Raw genomic sequence first — 21,754 nt, 5'->3', positions numbered from 1 at the left:
TGATATCATGAATTTGAAAAACAAAAGCAAAGATACAAAAGAAATAAAGGCCTTTATGATATTTTATAATCACAAGTAACTACTTTTACATGAGGGATCTATTGCATTTCTCAATCAAATATGAAAGATTTGCCTAATTTCATGAATTATATATCCCACAAAGGATTAAGCAGGCAGAACGGAGATATTGATAACGAAAAACCTTATCATCGTGGTGATACAAACCAACATCTAACAATTTTCGTAGGAAATTTGGATTCGAATTATCTCTACAAAATTATTGGCATGGCATAGTGCGTATCAATAAGAAGTCCAAGATTCCTTGTATGGCAGCAGAGCGAGGATTTCAGAATTGTGCATTATACTCTCATCACTCTAAGATGGAACAAAGACTTTACCTTGTTTTCCTTTTCATCCTTCATGTAAATCTTATTAACTAGCACTATTAGACGTAATTTACGTGAACATTTGAACAAAAATATTTAAAAAAAAAAAAAGAAAAAAAAGAAAAGAAAAAGGTATGCAGTTCATACTTCATACTTTCTTATTTCCGTTGATTTCCTTTGGTACAAGTAAACTAATTAAGTTTAGAATAGGCAAGACGCCAAGACCTTCATTGGCTTGGTAGGAGACAGGACAGAGTTAAAACATTTATTTAAAAAAAAAAAAATGCATGTTGGGTGCAATTGCTACGAAACTGTCATAGAAAGTAAAATCAATACAAAAACAAATCATGTGATCCTTTATTTAATGCATGTTACAGACAAAGACACAATCATACCAAATTTAATTTGACTGATATAACATCATTATCATAGAGCATTCACAACTTTACATATTAAGTTTTAATTGGTATAACGTCATTTTTTTACGTCAAGAAATTATTGTATACTCTCGAAATACTTAATAATTTTCCCCTTACGCCACTAACATTTTGTTTATTATCCTTTTCAAAAAACACATTTTGTCTATTATACAGTTTTCACAATATATCATTTTAAAAAACAAGAAAGAAATTGTAAAAAATATAACCTCAGCCTGATTTTTTTTTTTTTTTTTTTTTTTCTGAATACCTCAGTTTGATTTATTGATTACAAAAACCACATGTTTGTAAGTAAGAGACAAAGTTTACATCAGCTTGATTTATTGATTACAAAAAAGTGTGTTACATTTTGACATTGCTTATCCTCAAGGGATACTTTTAACTATTAAACGTGACTTGTGAGTAAAATTAGAGCCAGAGTAACAACAAAAGCAAATTTTAAAATTTTAAAAAACAAAATAAATAAATAAAGGAAAAGAAGGGTCTAATAATAATAATATAATGGCCCAACAAATTTGTATGAGACATTTCTCAATTCTCAAATATTATAAGAAAAGTTAATGACTACTCTAAAGTCATTGATTTATGAAATATTTTAAAAAAAAATTATGAGAAAAAAAAATTAAGTATCATAGTTTAATTGGCAGTTGCCACCTTATAATCTTTTTTCATGAAAGACTTTTCAAATTCATTTCTATTTTTTAAAAATAAAATTAAAAATTATTATCAATGATTGTAATTATAGAATTATAAAATAAAAAAATGTTTTTTATAATAAATTACTTTAAAAAAATGTCCAGATTAACGAATATTCTTGTGAAATTTGTTAATAGATAATTCTTAAGAAATTTTAATATCCCGGAAATATAAAAAATTATTTTCCTTTTTTTATTTTCCAATAAAAAATTTTAAAAAATAATTACAAAACCAGTACCTAGCATTTGATAGATTTTCTCATTCCAAAAAAAAAAAAAAAAAAATCCTACAGTCATAGTAAGTAAAGTCGGTTAATTAAGAGAGAAATAACCGGTAGAAGACAATTCATAGACACAGATCCCAGAAGTCAGTCTGAGTCAGTACCCGTTACTTGCACACTTTTGAAGTCTTGATTCAATCAACACTCCCACTCGTCTTCTCTTCAAACACTCTTCTTTATTTTTTTTACCTTTCTTTAATTCCCCCACTTTCCCCATCCCCAACTCACTGTAACGGTTACTTTTCATTCCATCTTCCCCCATAAACCCCCCACACTCCCTCTCACACTCCAAACTCCTGCATTTCCCTTCTCTCTCGCAACAATGGAAAGAAGATTTAAGATCTTTCTCTTCTTCGTCCTCACGCTCCCACTCCTCGCCGCCGGCGCGTCGGTTTCCAAGGCCCAGGCCGCCGTCGTGGGCACGGAGCTGTGGTGCGTGGCGAAGAACAACGCGGAGGACGCGGCGTTGCAGACGGCGCTGAACTGGGCCTGTGGGCCCGGCGCCGCCGACTGCAGCCCAATACAGCAAGGTGGGCCCTGCTACGACGCGAGCGACATAGTGGTTACGGCGTCGTACGCGTTCAACGACTATTACTTGAAGCACGGCTTGAGCACCGACAGTTGCTCCTTCGATAACACTGCTGCCCTCACTTCTTTGAACCCCAGTCAGTCCCAAAAACTCTTCTTCTTTTCTTTTCCTTCTTTCCTAATTGGGATTTAGAATCTTTGGAAGGTTATTAGATCTTATTTTTGTAAAACCTCTGTCTTTTTTCTTTTTCCTGTTAACTTTATTGATTATGAATCTCTTTGTGGAGATTGAGTTGGGGTTTTTGTGGATCTGAAAAGGCCCAACTCTTATTGGGATATGATTATAGGATTTGATGGTTTTTTTTTTTTTTCTATAATGCTTATTTGTTTCTAAATTTTCAATTTTTTTCTTTATTGCAGGTCATGATAAATGCAAGTTTCCATCCAGGTAATTGTTCAGAATTTATTTTCATTTATTTGGCTCTAAATGTGTTAAGATAGGCTCTGTTTCGTTATTGGGAAATTTTAATGTTTGGAATTTAATGTTATGAATGTGTCATACAATTTTTTTAAATTTTTAATTGAGAGTGGTTGCTTTTAGTTCCTATAGAGTCATGATGTGTCAGTGGCAATCACTTTAAACTTCTAGGACTTCAAGAAATCACTTTAAATTTAAACTTCAGTGATTAAAAGAGATCACTTTAAACTTCTGTCTTGAATATCTTCTTTTTCTTTATGAAACATGAGTAGTTTTTCTTTACATGAATAAGTTGTCAAGAAGAAAATAAAGATATCACAAAGTGGCCACAATCTATTTTTACAAATTTAATTATGTGAATCCTGGTTGTTGTGTGAATGTTATACCATGAAATTAATTACAGAATCTGTGGAAGCATGCTGCTGTGTTTTTCAATTACATGGTACACTTAGGTCACAACAGCTTGAGTAAATTTATCCTCATGAAACACATTTGTTAATTAGATATTGGGGATAAAGCTATATTTTCCAAGTTCTGTTGGAACATTGAGACAGAAAGTGATTTGGTTTCCTTGATTGTGTAATAAATATGGATTTTTGCGATGCAGTTTGTCAGTGAGCAATGGAAGCTTTTCTGGTTCAACGGCAGCAGTAGGAATGGGACCAAGTGAAGATATAAGCGGCTGCACTCGGATTGCTCTGCATTGGTTTTGGCCACTAATTACAGGTCATATGTTTGTGGTGCTACACGGATTATTTTAGAACGGTAGAACTTGGTTATCTATTTTTCCTTTGCGATTAACCTGTCTGCGAAATCAAAAAGGGAAAGGCTTTTTTGGGTGGCGAGATACACACGCTTAATGTAGGATTTAAATTTCACTCCACGGGATATAGTAGAGTAGGTTAGCTTTAATGAATTATTATCTTTTCTTATCTATACATTTAGCTGTTTGAGATTTGGTAATTTGTTAACTAAATCAAGCGGATTCAAATTCTTGTGCCTTCATCCAAGTGTAATTTTCAAGGCTTGCTTTGTGTGCTCTCTAAGACTGTTAGCTCTTGTCTTTCTAGCAAACTCAGAACTAGAGAGATGTCTGAGACACAGGGCATCCAATTATACACTGATATCTCATTTTATCGTGTTTTGAAGTTCTATAGCAACAACATGATGAATATATTGGTCTGGGAAAGAGCATGATTGTGTTTGTGTGATCACAAAAGAATGCAGGTATATGCATTTTTATTGTGGACATTTCCAACTTCTTGTGGAGACTTTTGCAGAATATCAGTAGTTTGAACTTTGAACAACTCCTTTTCATCACTTTCGGCATTAGTGTATACACACCAGAAATCTTTGAGTGAAAATTTGGTTGCATTTGCAACAAACAAATCCAGCTGCAAAAGGGGTGCTACCACGCCACTTTGGTAAAGAAACAAACAATATGGGGCCCTTTTCTTACTTATCAAAAAAAACAAACAATATGGGGCCCTCTCCTTGCATGAAGCACACACAATAACAAATTTATAAGCATAGGCACTTTTAATTAAGCGAGATTAGTGTAGTTGTTTGCATTTCTTTAATTTCAATAAAATGGTGATAATTAATTTAAGATCTTTATCAGCTCAAGGGGAAACAGAAAAATATTTATTTTATTTTATTTTGACCAATAAAGTCAACAGTTGTGAAAATATTGTGATAATTTATTGCGTCCAAAGACTCAAACTGGGGCGGTAGGCTTAGGCTAATAATATGCGTATGATAAATGATAATCGTGATTGGCACAACCACCCCACCCCACCCCCCCGCCCCCAAAACACAAAATGTGAACTCAAATTTCTCAAACAATCTTCAATTGATCTTGCTGCCCCTTTGTGTGAGACCCACACCCACCTGTGGTCACAGGTACAAGGCTGTCCTAAGGCTCTAAAACGGCTGTTTACTAAAAGGTGTTATTCAAGGGGGACTATTAATATTATTCAAATTTGATTTTATATCATGCATTCACTTGCGAGAGTCGAACTATTACTGTAATCTGATGAGAAAAATTGATTTGTTCAGCATTAGAATTGGATCATAATCCAATCAAAAAAAAAAAAAAAAGAATTGAATCATAATAAATAACACATTTTGCGCCACCTCATAATATTTTCACAACATTTTTGTTTAAACTGTGACTTTTTTATCTTTTTTTTTTTTCATTTTATTTTGACATATAATATGTTGACACCTTACTTCTTCTTCTTTTCTTTTTTTTCTTTTTTTTTTTCTGAAAATGAGTTGACACCTTACTGATTGTGAAAATGTCATAAAATTTTATTATGTCCTTAAAACTCTAATTTTATTGTGAAATAAGACAAACACTAACTCAAGTGTCTTTACTGCACCAACAACATGCACACTTGACACTATCTGTCATCGTTAATGTAAATCTTATTATAGTGACGCAAATGTCGTCTCTAAACGTTTCCCACCATTTTCCAAAAGTGAAAAAAAATTCTCTCTATAGCATTAGGATCAACCAATTAGCAACGACATTAAGGTCGTCACTTTTATGTACTTATTAGCAGCCGACCATAAATAACTGTCGCTAATGAGCACTTAATAAAGATGACTTTCAAGGAGTCACAAATAATTTGGTCGCAAAACGCCAAATTTCTTGTAGTATGCCAGCGACTTGCTACCATTCCTACCCTGGCCTTCCACGAACTCCAACACAACCTCCCCCTTCAAATCAAAAACTCAGAGGCCTTTGATTGAACCTTTACAGCTAAACGCAGCTCATTTTGATTCTTCCATAGAAACCACAGATGCTCACAAAAAATTCAGTATTTCGATGTTGGGTATGATCAAAAGCTAACTTGTTGGCATTCCATAACTTGTGAGCATAGGGGCATTTTCACAAAAAAGCATGGGATGTAGCTTCAAATTCAATGCCCTCTCCTAAAAATCGCACATATATGAATAAATTAATTACCTTCCTCTTGAACAGGGTAACCCTTTTTGGTAAGAATCTATTGCAAGTCCTCCAAAAGAAAAGCTTTGCTCTGTTAGGGACCCAGCTCCCCAAATCCTGCCACAGATCTCGAGCACTCACCACACCACCATCTATATATTCTCCATTAACAGATAGTAAGCACTACCGTGTAATCTCCCGTTTTGGTTCCACGCCAAACTAACCTATATGCACTTCTGGACCCACTCAGTGGTATTATTTTGATCAATTTTGCTTCATGGAGGAGGAAAATCTCATCAATCAACCAGTCATTCTGTGTATTTGTTTGAATGAATTCATATCCAAGTTGTGCTATGCATCGCGTAGATAACTAGAGCCAAGATTTTAGTTCAGGTAGATAAATTAAAATAAAATTTTGATTACAACATTAATTTCAAACTAATTAATATAAGTAGTAAATAGATAGTCAAAAATTCAATTGGCATATAAAATATAATCTAAATGTAGAGTGTGCTTCAATTTTCCATGCATAGAGTTAGAATTGTTACTTGTCAGTACAATCGTTGACCATCACACGCCATTAGTGCAATAGTCACTCCACAAATATAAGTGCTTGTAGGGTGTAGGTGCAATGACCAGGGTTCAAGTTTTCAGGAATGAGCTTCACATATATATATACATTTAGATTAAGTTAGAGTAAAATTTCTATCTTATATTAAAAAAAATAAAAAATAAAACATCCACATTGATGAAGCCATAAATTTAGCAATTTGACACCACAAAAGGCAACTTTATCTATTTTACTACCTCACTTCACAAAACACCAAACATCAGTGGTTTTATTTAAGCTGTCAACACAATAAAATAATATAAACAACATAATAAAATAGTATATCCATTATAATAAAATAATATATCTACTACAATAAACAACAACCACTACAATAAATAATCTGAACTACAGTGGTGACACAAACTACCACCAACCATCGCACCCAAAACCCAATCACACCTAACAACCACCTATTACCACCATGTACAACCCACTATCAAAAAACACCAAAAAAAAAAACAATAAATGATCTGAACTACAGTGGTGACACAAACTACCAACAACCATCGCACTCAAAACCCAATCACACCTAACAACCACCGATTACCACCATGTACAACCCACTATCAAAAAACACCAAACAAAACAATAAATGACACAAACCACAACCACTACCAACTAGGAACAACCACCCAACAACAACTAGTAAACCAAGAACAACCACTTACAACCATTGCCAAAAACCCAAATTAGCCAAAAACCACCACACAAATCACCACCAACACAGCCACCACCAAACCCGGACAAACCCGTGAAACCCAGCCAAACCTAACCAAAATCCACTGCCACAAACCCACTACCACAGCCAAAATCCACCACCATCAAACCTGCAAACCATTAAACCCAAACCCAACCAAACCTGAAACCCACGGGGCTTCCACACTACCTCACCAGAAAATCGATTTGGGACTTTAGGCTTGGGTCGGCGCCGAGTGGAGGAAGAAATATGGGTCAGTGTTTGGGCAAGGGAGTTGGGCTAGTAAGGAGTGGGGGAAGAAAGAAACAAAAAATGAAAAGGAGAATAGTACTGGTGGCTTAGGTTGGCAAGATGGGTCGATGAAAGGGGTGGATCAAAACTGGGTAGGTGAGTGTTGGATAAACACATGGAAAAATACAGTTTTGTATCTCATACAAAAACACGCAACAGAATAACCAAGTGTCTCTTGAGAAAAGACTCTGAATCTTTCTCTTTTTAATCGTATGTATTTTTCTGCACTTGGTCGTTACTTTATTTAATAACTCTTTTTAAATTAATAACTGATTATCTAATTGGGTTAGCCTTTTAAGCTAGCCCAATTGAGTTTTAGTGTGTGGCTTGGAGTGGGACCAAAACGGACAAATAAAACTCTAGCTCCAATGAGTTTTAGATTTATCTATCAACTCTTAACAAACCCGAAGTTACTATTAATTGTATTTAATACCAGTATATAAATATAATTGTACTATAAGCCTTATTAATAAATTAAATCTCAAGACTTTATTAAACATTTAACCCCTTCATGAAAATATTTGTAGTAATACAAAGTCATAATATATAACTGTCACTTTAAAGATTACTACATCTTGATACTTAAGTACCCGATTTAATCCTTTAAGTTATTCATATATATTTTATGAAATCTAATTTCATAAAATATAAACTTTAGTAACTCTGTACTAAAGTGGTTAGGCCTAACACTCTAAATAATAAAACCCATTGAACTTATCTCAAGGAAATATTTTATATCTATATAAAGAGACTATGAATTCTATCTTGAGAATATATGTTCCTTTAACATTACGTGTAGTTACTCAACATACTGAAGTTTTGACCGTATATTGAGATCTCACTTTTGATATATTAAAGCAACCTATATTTCATGATTGGATTCACTATTCCCTCAAGATTAAGAGTTTATACAAATGAAAGTCATGAGATTTATTATTCATTTGACAGTCGTGAATAGAATAAAAAATCTCACTGTGGTCCAATTCAATATGTCTTATACACTTAAAACATACAAACATATCAATTAAAAGTCTTCACTTCCATGATTAAGACAAATCATCTTAATTGACATGTTATAGTTTTCGTAGATGAAATGTTCAATTTCATCACTAACTACTGTTAATGCCCACTTTGGCAAAAAAACCCAATAGCAGGAAGAAACCCAACAATAAGGGGGTGGGGGGGGGGGGGGGGGGAATAAAGAAGTGGAGTCAGTAAATTGAGAAAAAAAACTATTAAGCCCGAATGGAAGGAATAATGGACCACAGGCCTAAAAAATAGCAAAAGGGCCTCAAAGAAAGCAAGCGAGCCCAAAAGAGCCCGAAGAAAGAAGTGGTAGACCCATGGGCATTATGAGAAATGGAAAGCAAACAAGAATGGGCCGAAGGAGCCCAAATGAAGGAACTAAGTAACTAAGGGATTGGTGGAAAAGCCCATAAACCCCGAAAGTGAAGGATATAGTAATTTGGGCCGGGGAAGCCTAAAAGAATTAGCAAAAGCCCATGAGAATGAATAATTGGAATGGGTTGGGGGTGCCCAAGGAAATGAAATGGGCCAAGAAAGCTCAAAAGCAATGAAATGGGCCAAGGAAGCCCAAAATAGCATGAGTACAAGTCCAATGATAGTGTTGGGTTACTAAAATTGAGCAAATGGAAAGCATATAGCAAGCCCAAAAGAGGCCCAACAAGCACAAGTCAAATAATAACATGGCAGGAACATCAAGATGGCATAGGAGAAGTATTAATCGACCCACAAAAAAGGGTAAAAAATAGATTGGAGAAGGAAAGACCCACGATCAAGCATGACCCAACCCTAGAAAAAGTAAGACACAAAGAATGAAAGTTCAGAAACTCATTCACGCCACAAAAGGTTAAGAACGAGTAGTAGAATGTGCAGACAAGCCCTTAGGTCATGGCAAATGCATGAACAGTAGACAAGTCATGGACACACATGGAAGTGGAGCACACATAAGGCTCAGGCACCACCAACATATACCCAACCAATACAGGAGTGGTGGGCCATGGGTCAGAAGTAAGAGAGGGAAAGATGAGTTAGAATCACTAGGTGCATGCCATGAGGGATAGTGAGAGAGAATGTCCACCCTTATCCGAATGTGAATGCCACTGTGAGTAAGAAAACAATATGGGACTCTTTTGTCTGGGAATGGGATGTGGCACAACCAGCATAAATAAGTGGTGATGGCTGGGCAGCTAATAGACTAGTGGGTAGTCTAGGAAGGACACCCATGCCAGGACAAAAGCAATTAAGGGGTAAAATAGTAAAAATCTATCACGACAGGCAATATAAAAGGGGCCTCAGTCGTGCACAATGCAAAACAACAACAACAACAACAACAACAACAACAACAACAACAACAACGGAGGGGAACAAGAGAGAATAGAGAGAAAAGGAAGTAAGAAAGGGAGTGAAAGATAGAATAGAAAACTTAGAAAGGAAAAAGGGATTAGAAAGAAAAACAAAGAGAGTGAGCAAGAGCATGATAGTGGGCATGCACCAATAGGTTGTTCCCTTCTCTCTCTCTGAAAGCCTACTCTCTAGTAAGAATTAAAGAATTTGAGGATAAGCCATTTAAGCTCATTCTCTCAAAGTAGGTAATTTCCATGGCAGGATTTCCCTATGAGATTGCCCACATTGAAGAGTGGTTCCCTTCCTAAACTTAGCTCAGTAAAGAAATCAAGCATGTAAGATTGACCATTCTCCCTTTTTATTTTATTGATCAAGCATTAGTGTGATTTCCATTTCCTCATTGTTATCATCCTAATCATGTTGCATTTATTACACTTGCCTACCATAAATTTTTTGTAGCAGCTTCCTTTGCCATGGGCACGTGTCCAAGGTCTTAGTAAAGGGGCTCTAGCTTGTGCATAAGCTGGCTTGAGGTGTGCTACAGTCAAGCCAATCCTGACTCTCCTACCCAGAACCATTTGGCCATAAGGTAGCAGAAGGCAACCCAGCCCGCAGTTGCGAAAAAGGCCTACCACAACTACGAACTAAGATTTTGAGTTTACAAATAACTTGTGATTTATATCTACTGTGACTAAATCACATACTATGCATCTCAAGAACTATATGATAATGTCCAAATATTCATGTTACCATTATTTTAGATAATAATAAAAACAACTTTATTACATATAATATAATGTCATACATAATGTCATACATAGCATACAATAGAATTTTAGAGCACTAATCCTAACAGCGAGATGGGTCTATCGGTGGTTGGGTAGACGAGATTGGCGAGGTGGAGAAAGAGAGAAAAATTTGAGGGAAGAGTGGGAGAAGTAAAGAGTGTGAGGAGAGAGGAGCAACAAGAAGAAATGAGAAAGGAGGAGAAAAGAAAAAATAAAATAAAAGAAGTAAAAGTTATAAATAAAAATAATCACCATATGTCACTAAAACACGAAGTTAACAAATAATCAAAATATAAGATATTCAAACAAGTTATTTGATTATTCTTAAAGTTATTTGATTACTTAAGAGTAAAGTGAAAAAGGAAAAAAAAAAAAAACTACTTTTATATTATAATATAATTCAAAAAAAAAAATACAATTCCTATGTTTTTTTTTTTAATTTTTTTTTAAAGAGGTTGTTCTATATTTAATATTTTAGTTGTCTACCTTAGCTTGAATTTCCAACCATTCAAAATATGGGTTTATTTATTTATTTATTAATTGATGAAAAATAGATGAGTTAGCATTGTAAAAGAATTAAAATAATAATTAAAAATAAATTTGGTACTCATTAGTTATGGTTATTGTGGTAAATTGGTAATATATCATTTTATAATTTTAAGAGTACATATAGAAGAATTTTTTTTTTTCTTGATTAAATATGGAGAATTGGGAGTCCAAAAAATATGGAGATTAAACAAGTTAGTTTTGAGTCTTGCTATACTTTTAACCAAAAAGATTTAAAAAAAAAAAAGGGGTCTTCATATATATTTGAGGAGGGAGTAGGGAGGATTGCCCTTTAGGAGGAGGGGCCACCTCCCCGGCTCTACAAATCACCCATGTATAATTTAAGACTATACATAGATAATGTCATTTCACTTATATTACTTTTTCATAAATTCTTTACGTGATCATCATAATTATGGTTCAATGAGACGGAAGTCAATTTCTGCTATGCTCTAATTTCCAACAAATCTGAACAACTTGCAAGTATCATTGACCATTTTTTTTTTGATAACGTCATTGACCATATTTTTGGAGCAAATTTGCATAATAGGATGGGAAACAAATATTAAATAAATAAATTATTTGAAGACTAAACAAAAGAACAACGGACTGACAATTGACCTTTGGCTTATCTAGAGAGAGAGAGAGAGAGAGATGGTCATAAGAGTATAGTCGAAAACCATGTTAGCTTCCAAAGTTGAAAGTAGAGCCGTTCTTGTGAATGTAAAATGTAATGGTCAAAAATAATGGGCTTGGATTAGGTATGGCTTCTTTTTTCAAAGTTCAATAAAAACTTTCCATGTTTGAGTAAAAAATACAGTTTAGGGTTATTCATTTGGTAAATCCTATCAAATCTTGATATGATTTTAATTGTAATTTTGAACTCTGATATATGATGTATCTAACTAGTTCTAACATATGGTACTGTTTCAAAAAGTATTTCAATATTTAAAAATGTGAAAAATGTTTTGAAAAATATACTTTTCGCCCTTGAGGTTATTCTCACCGTTATAGCTGATCAATTAAACCCACACCCAGCAAGAACCATCCGACCCAAAGCCACCCTATTCGAAATATGTCGATTTCAAGAGTTAGTTTTGTCAACGGCAGGTTGGTATCCGCAAAACTTGGTCAAATTGGATTGAGCATTGGATTTGGAAATTCAACAACCCGACCCATTTAAAGAGCTTTGTCCAGTATCATGCTTTCCTAATTAGGCTTAACTCTAGTGCACTGGAGTTGACACGATGCAATCACGTGTTCGATTTTTGTCATGTGTCCAAATAGTGTCAACTCTGTCCAGTATCATGCTTCCCTAATTGGGTTCAACACGATGCAAATAAGTGTTCGATTTTTGTCATGTGTCCGAATAGTGTCAGCTCTAGTGCACTGGAACCAAGCCTTACCCTCCCTCCCTAATCAACATCATGCCATTATTCCTCTCCTCATCTTCACTTTGCGTGTTGTCACTCCTCTTCAACTCGATCTTTGCCTAAGTTTTAACAGAGAACTTAGGATGTCCACCAAATCCAACAGGAGTCTCTAATTTCCACCAAATCCTGACAAAAGGATCTCTAGATTTCCACCATATTTGGCAAAGAATTTGAGATTTTCATCGTCTCATGAAAATGCCATCCAAATCACCAGCTCTCTCATCAAGACACCATCCAAAATTCATCAACATATCGAGACGACTTCTAGATTTAATCGATCTAACTGCTGATTTAAGTTCATGGAAACGATCACAACTAGCATACCACAGGCAATAGCAGCTTAAAAACCCGACTTGATTGGGATAATAGGTGGGTTGACAGTAAATCAGAGCCCTCCAAACACCTAATTACCCCAGTTTCCTATTCATAAATTAATCTTGTTTATGCAATTTACATTTCACACAAACAGATAAAGCGGCCCACATTGCAGCTGGCCGCCTGGCCCTCCCTGATCTTGCCAGAGGGTTAATTTTGCTTTTGCGACTCGGTATCGATTTCATGACTCTAGATTTGAAAACCTTCCCTGGCTATCCCCTGTGCTAGGACTAGGATAGGTCTCGATAAATAAAACAAAATTCTATTGTTAAAATATTTTTAAAAAATTATATTAAAAACATCAAATAAACTCTAGCACACGTTAAGCAACTAAAAATCCTTGTGTACACCCTGCCACCGATTATTCCCTCACAATAGAATTTTTTTTTTTTTTTTAAATCGATTTTATTCCCGTTCATTTTTTAAAAATTAATTTCAGAAAATCAATACGAATCCCAAGGATCAACATCTTGACTTCCCAAAAAATAACTTATTCAGCCGATCAATTTGTGATAGCTTAGTTCACATGGAGAGCATCTACTATGCCCCTATTATATTAGTGACTTTATTTATTATCATTTCTTTTAGGTTACCAAACACCAAGTCCCTTTAGACCAAGTAAAATTTACTAGTAAACAATGTAATAAGTACAAAATTATCAAACTTTACAAAAATATATAGAAATTCTAAAAATCTGACAACCATTTTGTCTTGGTCTATTCATCACTAGAGCCAAGTTTATGTAAATTTCTCTCTCTCAAGTGTATTTATGTACTCAATCATAAAGCTATAATCGAAATGCAGAATAATTACGCTTTATTCCAAAAGAGTAAAATCTCGCATTAGATTTTACCTATAGTGTAATCACTGTCTCTCTAAATCTTCTGTATCATCGTCTTCACCACAAGAATGAATCCTTTTCAATGATTTTTCCCTACTAAGCATCCTTTTGAATGAATTTAATCTTGAGCTTGAACCACTGACCTTTTCCGAAGAGTTGGTAACACCATATGAGGTCCCTTCCATGCATGACAAACCCGAATTGACACGATCCATAGGTGGAGCATTGGGTGCACCACCACCACCGGCAGCTGCTAGACCCGCCGGACCCTCACGGGGCACGGGAAGAACCCGCGGCTCAGCCTCGGTTCGACAAATAGGACACGTGGAGTGTGAACTCAACCACTTGTCTATGCACTCCGCATGGAAAATGTGCTTACAATTGGGAAGCAACCTCGCAATCTCTTCCTTCTCTAACACGCTTAAACAGACCGCGCACTCTATTATAGTCGTGGCAGCACCATCCTCAGCATCCCTTTGCTTGAACACAAACATGGGCAATGACTGAATGACCAAAGGATCAAGACCCGTCTTGGGTGGCTCGTTAGAGCGAACATGAGCCACCGTTAAGCCTAGTTGACGCAAAGCAAACCGCTGACGAGCTTGTCGCCTTAGAACACACCTTGCATATATGTGTAACGCAACAACAAGCACAATCACCACAGATAATGATACAATAGCTGTGAGCATGATCTTGCTATTTAAATCACTCTCGTTGTTATGTTTTTGAAAGTGTGAGTGCATTCCATCATCGTAATGATCACCAAATAAATCTGCAGGGTAATCGGGGCCGGACATGTTTGTTTCTTTTCTTTTTTTCGTTGGTGAGCTGAGATTGGGGGGGTTATGGGATTATAAGGATCGAAGAAGTTAATGAATTGGGGTTGTGATGAGAAAGTCGTGTTGTGTTGAGCTTTCTGTGTCGTGTGTGTATGTGACTTTTTTGTCAAATGCGTGGGGGATTGGGTTTCGTTAGGAGAAATCAGAAATGAGCCAAAATAACAAGCCAAGGTGTGTGTAATTGACTAGAACTCCCCCTGCCCATCTTTTCCAAGAGGTTGACTGTTGAATGTTGACTTGCATCACAACTCAAAACGCATTTTCACATTTTCTCTTTCTTCAATTTTCTTGTTTGCGATAGATGCAGTTTCCATTTTTAATTGCGTTGTTTTCGTTTTTTCAAAACCAGCAAAAATAGATTAGAATAATTTAAAGAGGGAAAGGAACATATGTATTTATCTATATATAAAATTGAAATTGAATTATTCTTTTAGTTTCAATTTTTATCTACTTTTAAAAATAACCTTATCATTTTTATCAAAAAAAAACCCAATAATTTAATTCAATATATTTTAAATATGATAAATTTAGATTTTAGAGATGAATTGAGAATTTTAAATTTTAAATTTTAAATTTAAATTCATATTCATATATATATATATATATATTTTTTTTTTTTTTTGAGAAGAGAATTCCTTTAAATTAAGAAACATTTTTTTTTCTTAAACTATAATTATATGTTGTTACTTGTTACAAGATGAAAATATTACGAGAATATTTTTAAAATTAAAAAAGAAGAACATCTGAACACAGGTATAACATGTGTGAAAAGGCTAATTCATTACAATATTAATTGAATTATTTACTTTTTGTGCCTTTGGTCTAACTTAGTTAGATATAATTTTGAATTTCACTTTTTTAAAGTACAACTTAGCCAAATCTAACTTATTTTTATTTCATCAAAATAAAAAAAATAAAAAAAAAATACTAAATGCACGCCTAAACTTTGTGTCATGACCAAACAGAATAAGGGAAAGTTGAGATTGAACCATCATGTGAACAAGTAGATCAATTTCTTAAATCAAACAAGGGGTTAGCTAGTCTAATAGTTCCTTGACCTCAAAATTCTCACCATGAGGTCTTGAGTTCCATTAGCATCTAGTATCCAAAATTCCAATCAATATTTACAGACCATCTTCAAGCATTTTAATCCCTTGTTTATCTTGTGTGTGAAAGGCAGAAGATTGCACCTGCTCTCAGTGAATGGTCAAATATCGACTGATTATTTTATTATTATTATATTTGTATGTGTGTGAAATGACAACATATCTTTAAAGTTTCATTTTGTTTAGATATAAATGTACTCTAACGCAATTTATTTTCCAAGCAAAACAAGTGAATGAAATAAACTCATCCAACCAAATTTTTTTTGTTAGAGTTGTAGACAATTTCTTTTCTTGAGAAGATATTTCTTTTTCAAAGACGGAGCATATCATTAATTGAACGGGCAAAAACAAGTTGATTTATTATTTTGGTTTATTTAGTTAAAAAACAACGCTATAACTCATGTCCCCTTGTTAGTTTTTTTATTAAACCCTCAAGATTCCATTCTTCATCAGATATAATACCAAGATATATATTTTTATATGCTAAAAACTAAAAAGTAGTGAACATTTGTGCATTTATTTATTTTTATAATAATAGAGTTGCAATATTTTTAATAAAATACTTAAGAAGATTAGACGACCGCGCGGGAAGGATTAGAAGGAGGAGAAAGTCTAAAATATGGAGGCCCCCACGAAGAATAATGAATAAATGACCGTGTGATACAGATTCTGGTTGTACTGCGCACATGTCTGTCATCCGAACAACTACTTTACCCTTTTCTTTTTTTTTTGGGATAAAAAAAGAGTTAGAATAATTGAACTAGTGTTACATTATATTATATAAATTAGGGGCATCCAACTGACCTAGCAACCCACTCAACCCGGCCAACTCACTCATGTTCGACTTGCCGCCACCCTATTCGACGGCTTTGGAGGTCGGACGCAAGTTCCAAGCTAGCTAACCCGACCCCACGCGTTTCAGTTGTCGGTTTTTCGTGTTAAAATCAGTGACACCCGACCCGAACCGAATCCTTTACCTTTTCTGGAAAATTATTACGAATTTCGGACCAACTTCGGCGAGATCTTGTCAAGATCTGGTCTTAATCCTTTGAGATCCGGCGAGATCTCTCCGTTATCCAACGACATCTGGTCCTTATATCGATGGATCCAGCCAGATTTTGGCCAGATCTCGATGGATCTGGCTAGATTTCAGCGCCGGTGATAAAACTCGAAACCAAACCGAATCAACCCAAAGCCAACGAGACTTAAATCGAAAAATTTGACCAGATCTCCGAGTCAATTTCGAGTCAAATTTTTATCCACCCGCCTCATTCAGATTGAGTCCGGGTTGGGCACAAACCCGACCCGTGGATAGCTCTAAAATATATAGTGTGTAGTCTTATGCATATGCACGAATATAATTAAAAATAATCACAGTTATATAATATAACGTAACACTATTTATATAATATATGCATAGGACTACACACTATTTATATAATTTTAAGTTGTGTCTCGATAATTCACTTGTCACAAAAATTAAAAACTTAGATGGACACATAGCAAAAAATTAGACTCCAATTGAAATCCAATTTAGAATCTAATGGGATTTGGATTCTTCGATTTTTATACTCAATAATTCATTTAGCACAAAATTAAAAATTAAATGGAATATGGTGCAAAATTAAGCATCTGATTAAAATCTAATTGGATTTTTTCTCAATTTTGGGTATTAATATATATATATATATATAGATTTTATGAAGAAAAAAAAATACTATTAGTGATGTAGGGTCAGTTTTTGCGGCCCAAGCCCAAGGAGGTATGGATTTGGAACCCTCTGAGCCCAAAACAATAAATTTTGTAGAGAGTGGGCGAAAGGGCTAGGCAAATAATGAAAATTACAGTATTAAACAGCAACACCAATGAGAGAAGTTGAATGGCAAAAACAAGTTGATTTATTATTTTGGTTTATTTAGTTAAAAAACAACGCTATAACTCATGTCCCCTTGTTAGTTTTTTTATTAAACCCTCAAGATTCCATTCTTCATCAGATATAATACCAAGATATATATTTTTATATGCTAAAAACTAAAAAGTAGTGAACATTTGTGCATTTATTTATTTTTATAATAATAGAGTTGCAATATTTTTAATAAAATACTTAAGAAGATTAGACGACCGCGCGGGAAGGATTAGAAGGAGGAGAAAGTCTAAAATATGGAGGCCCCCACGAAGAATAATGAATAAATGACCGTGTGATACAGAGTCTGGTTGTACTGCGCACATGTCTGTCATCCGAACAACTACTTTACCCTTTTCTTTTTTTTTTGGGATAAAAAAAGAGTTAGAATAATTGAACAAGTGTTACATTATATTATATAAATTAGGGGCATCCAACCGACCTAGCAACCCACTCAACCCGGCCAACTCACTCATGTTCGACTTGCCGCCACCCGATTCGACGGCTTTGGAGGTCGGACGCAAGTTCCAAGCTAGCTAACCCGACCCCACGCATTTCAGTTGTCGGTTTTTCGTGTTAAAACCAGTGACACCCGACCCGAACCGAATCCTTTACCTTTTCTAGAAAATTATTACAAATTTCGGACCAACTTCGGCGAGATCTTGTCAAGATCTGGTCTTAATCCTTCGAGATCCGGCGAGATCTCACCGTTATCCAACGAAATCTGGTCCCTATATCGATGGATCCAGCCAGATTTTGGCCAGATCTCGATGGATCTGGCTAGATTTCAGCGCCGGTGATAAAACTCGAAACCAAACCGAATCAACCCAAAGCCGACGAGACTCAAATTGAAAAATTTGACTAGATCTCCGAGTCAATTTCGAGTCAAATTTTTATCCACCCGCCTCATTCAGATTGAGTCTGGGTTGGGCACAAACCTGACCCGTGGATAGCTCTAAAATATATAGTGTGTAGTCTTATGCATATGCACGAATATAATTAAAAATAATCACAGTTATATAATATAACGTAACACTATTTATATAATATATGCATAGGACTACACACTATTTATATAATTTTAAGTTGTGTCTCGATAATTCACTTGTCACAAAAATTAAAAACTTAGATGGATACGTAACAAAAAATTGGACTCCAATTGAAATCCAATTTAGAATCTAATGGGATTTGGATTCTTCGATTTTTATACTCAATAATTCATTTAGCACAAAATTAAAAATTAAATGGAATATGGTGCAAAATTAAGAATCTGATTAAAATCTAATTGGATTTTCTTTCAATTTTGGCTATTAATATATATATATATATATATAGATTTTATGAAGGAAAAAAAAATACTATTAGTGACAAATCAAAATTTTGTGAAAAAATTGGGTAATTTGGGTCCAGTATCACTAAACACTAGATCTAATCTAGACATGCGAAAGAATAATAAGCATGGTACAAAAAGGACCCTAGGCGGCTAGGCCACATTATTAGCAAATGTTTGTAACCAAAATCAATTATCATATGTTTTTTAGATTTTATATTTTTATATATTATTAGTAGAACACACCAACACTTTAATCCAAGTACTTTTCACTTTTCACAAGATTCCATGCCACCACAATAACAGAATTCTCCTAATTCTAATGGATTTTTTTTTTTTTTTTTGGTATTTAAGGAAATAATATATAAACTTAAGTAGCAATAATTACATGATGGAACGTCTTCTTCTTTTTTATTAAAAGAAAACTAAACTAAAAGTAGAAACAAAGAGAGTCTCTAGCAAAATAAAGTTCTTCGCTTATGTTCTCCCCAAAGTAGCCAATCATCAACACATATACTTGCTTCCTGTTAACACAAGTTGAAATGATCTAAAATTAACCCACTACTATAGTTTGCCCCGGGTTCCCTGAGAAGGAAGGAACCATCGGTATTCAGTTTTTAACCCAATTCTGCTCTTGGGGCTTGCAACTTGACCAAGGTGGATTTCAACAAATAGGGCTTTAGGAACACCAATATCAAGTTTTTTTTTTTTTTTTTTTTTCCTTTTCTTTTTTTGTTGAGAACACCAACATCAAGTAGAAATGTAGAATTCAAAGAACCCAATTAAAGGAATCCTCCACAAGATTTGAAACATAACCTAGGCAATTGATATTGGACAAAGTTTCTCTCTAAACTAGTTTAGAGAAACCTTTCAAACTTTTTCTATATCTTTTTATTGGATGTGAATTTTAAAAATCTAACTTTTGGATTTCATGCACTTTATGTTCTTAACACGTACATCAAATTTCATTCAAATCGGATATTATTTACTATTCAATCAAAAAACCTATTTGTTATGGGTAATTTTAAATCATAAAAACTTAAAATTTAAACATTTAATTGATGTCATAGCTACTAATCTTTGACCTTCTTGAAATTTTGCAAGCATAGATGATATAAGAAAAGCATGCAATCCAATAATTATATTTTCAAATTTTACATATGATAAAAAGATATTGGTGAAGTTTGATGACTTTCTTGGAGAGAAACATTTTCCTCTCATGTTTATAGGATGTCAGTATTGAGTTACATTTAGCATGTAACGACTCATAATGAGGAAAGCCAAAGGAGGAGAAATATAAGCACTAGGTACACCTAATTTGTCAAGTTATTGAGTGGTGTAACATTGTTTAGACTTACACTAAGCGTAACTTGAACCCAACTCTGTGTATATGTGTGTGTGTGTGTGTGTGTGTGTTCAAGTTACACTTCAATTGTTTAAATTCAGGTTTTTGTAATTTGAAATAATGCATAAAAAATTAGTTTATGGATCGAATGGTAAATTATATCTGATTAGCATGAAATTTGGCATATATGTTAAGAACATACAAAATATATAATTCAACGGCTGGATTTTCAAAATATAAATTCAATAATAAGTTACTGAGTTGTGTAACTCTTTAAAGTTACAGATTTTCTAAATTATTGAATTTAAGTAAATCCAATGGTCAGAAAAGACCTCATTAATGATCATATTCTAATTGATTTCATTTACTATTCCTAAAAAGTGTATAGGTACTTCTCCCTCTCTCTCTCTCTCTCTCTCTCCACAAAAAAGCCATAGCCACCATGAAGTAGTGTTTGTTTTAAGTCTTTCACAATCAGCTATAAGCAATAAAGGCTTACATACCATTACTACCATCATGATCAAACAATAAGGTTATGGCCTCTTGTAACCACGATCATATGTCAAAGTGATTCCAGCAAGGTCATTGGACATAAACATGTGTCATTGGTAGGCTTAATTGCAAATCAAAGGTCGCTACAAATAACTAAGACATACCATTACGACAAATAACCTGAATATGTGTCAATTACTCTATTACTCAAAAAAAAATAATAATAATAATAATAATAATAAATAAAGAAGAAGTAACCACGATCAAGATTATAGGATTAGTTGCAAATCACTCATCAAGGTTTAAAGATGTAGCTACAAATATGTCCGGTGGCTGTGCACCTTTTTTTTTTCTTTTTTTTCTTTTTTTTTTTTGCCAGTGACTTGGCTGTGGAGAGAGAGAGAGAGAGAAGTGCATATACACTTTTTTTTGGGATTAGAGATAAGTATAAATATCATAAATAAGAGAAAATAAATAAGATCAAAAAGAATATTAGCATTAATGAGAGTTTTTTTTTTTTTTAATCATTAGATCTACTTAAATCTAATGATTTAAAAAAAGTGAACTCTAAACTTCTAAGAACATTCTTCAGCCATCTCTAGAGAAATATTTTCAACGTTTCCTGTAATTTAATTGGCCTACTAATGGCATAAAAATGGGGATGTGTATGAAAGAAAAAACGAATGCCATTGACTTGAAAATTTTGTTATGACATTAATTTAAGACAAATAAAAGTTTGGGGGGTCTAGAAGACTCTTAATTATTTCAATTTGGGAAGTTTTATTTCAACATCGAAATGTCCTCTCTCAGGTGGTGAAGTTCACCCCTTCCCATGGGTCGAACAACCAATAAGTTTTGGTGTTGGTAATATCATTTTATTCATTTGCTAATAATATTCCTTTCTGATTAGATTAGTCTCTTTGCTTTATAAACCTTCTTTAACATTGGTCCACGTACAGCACAAGGAGAACTTTGAAATTTTAGCTGGTTACTTGTATATAGGGCATGATCTTGTATTATGGTCTCCAAA

At 34.2% G+C, this 21,754-nt stretch overlaps 2 protein-coding genes across 2 annotated transcripts; one reads left to right on the top strand and one right to left on the bottom strand.

Annotated features, from left to right (window-relative positions):
- Positions 1–1,852: 1,852 nt before the first annotated feature.
- On the top strand, positions 1,853–3,953 carry LOC112040075 (PLASMODESMATA CALLOSE-BINDING PROTEIN 5). The gene is made up of 3 exons (XM_024072976.2): positions 1,853–2,464; positions 2,748–2,775; positions 3,413–3,953. The coding sequence occupies exons 1-3, from the start codon at positions 2,122–2,124 to the stop codon at positions 3,564–3,566; spliced, it is 525 nt and encodes a 174-aa protein (XP_023928744.2). The 5' UTR covers positions 1,853–2,121; the 3' UTR covers positions 3,567–3,953.
- A 9,523-nt stretch (positions 3,954–13,476) lies between these two features.
- On the bottom strand, positions 13,477–14,676 carry LOC112040063 (E3 ubiquitin-protein ligase ATL41). Its single transcript, XM_024072960.2, has one exon. It carries the CDS (start codon positions 14,504–14,506, stop codon positions 13,733–13,735), a length of 774 nt encoding a protein of 257 aa, XP_023928728.1. The 5' UTR covers positions 14,507–14,676; the 3' UTR covers positions 13,477–13,732.
- Positions 14,677–21,754: the final 7,078 nt, after the last annotated feature.

This window comes from Quercus suber, unplaced genomic scaffold (assembly GCF_002906115.3).
Source record: "Quercus suber isolate HL8 unplaced genomic scaffold, Cork oak 2.0 scaffold_71, whole genome shotgun sequence".
Taxonomy (NCBI): Eukaryota; Viridiplantae; Streptophyta; class Magnoliopsida; order Fagales; family Fagaceae; genus Quercus; species Quercus suber.
Note: the sequence above shows the minus strand (reverse complement) of the source record. Positions and strands in the feature narration are given on the sequence as shown.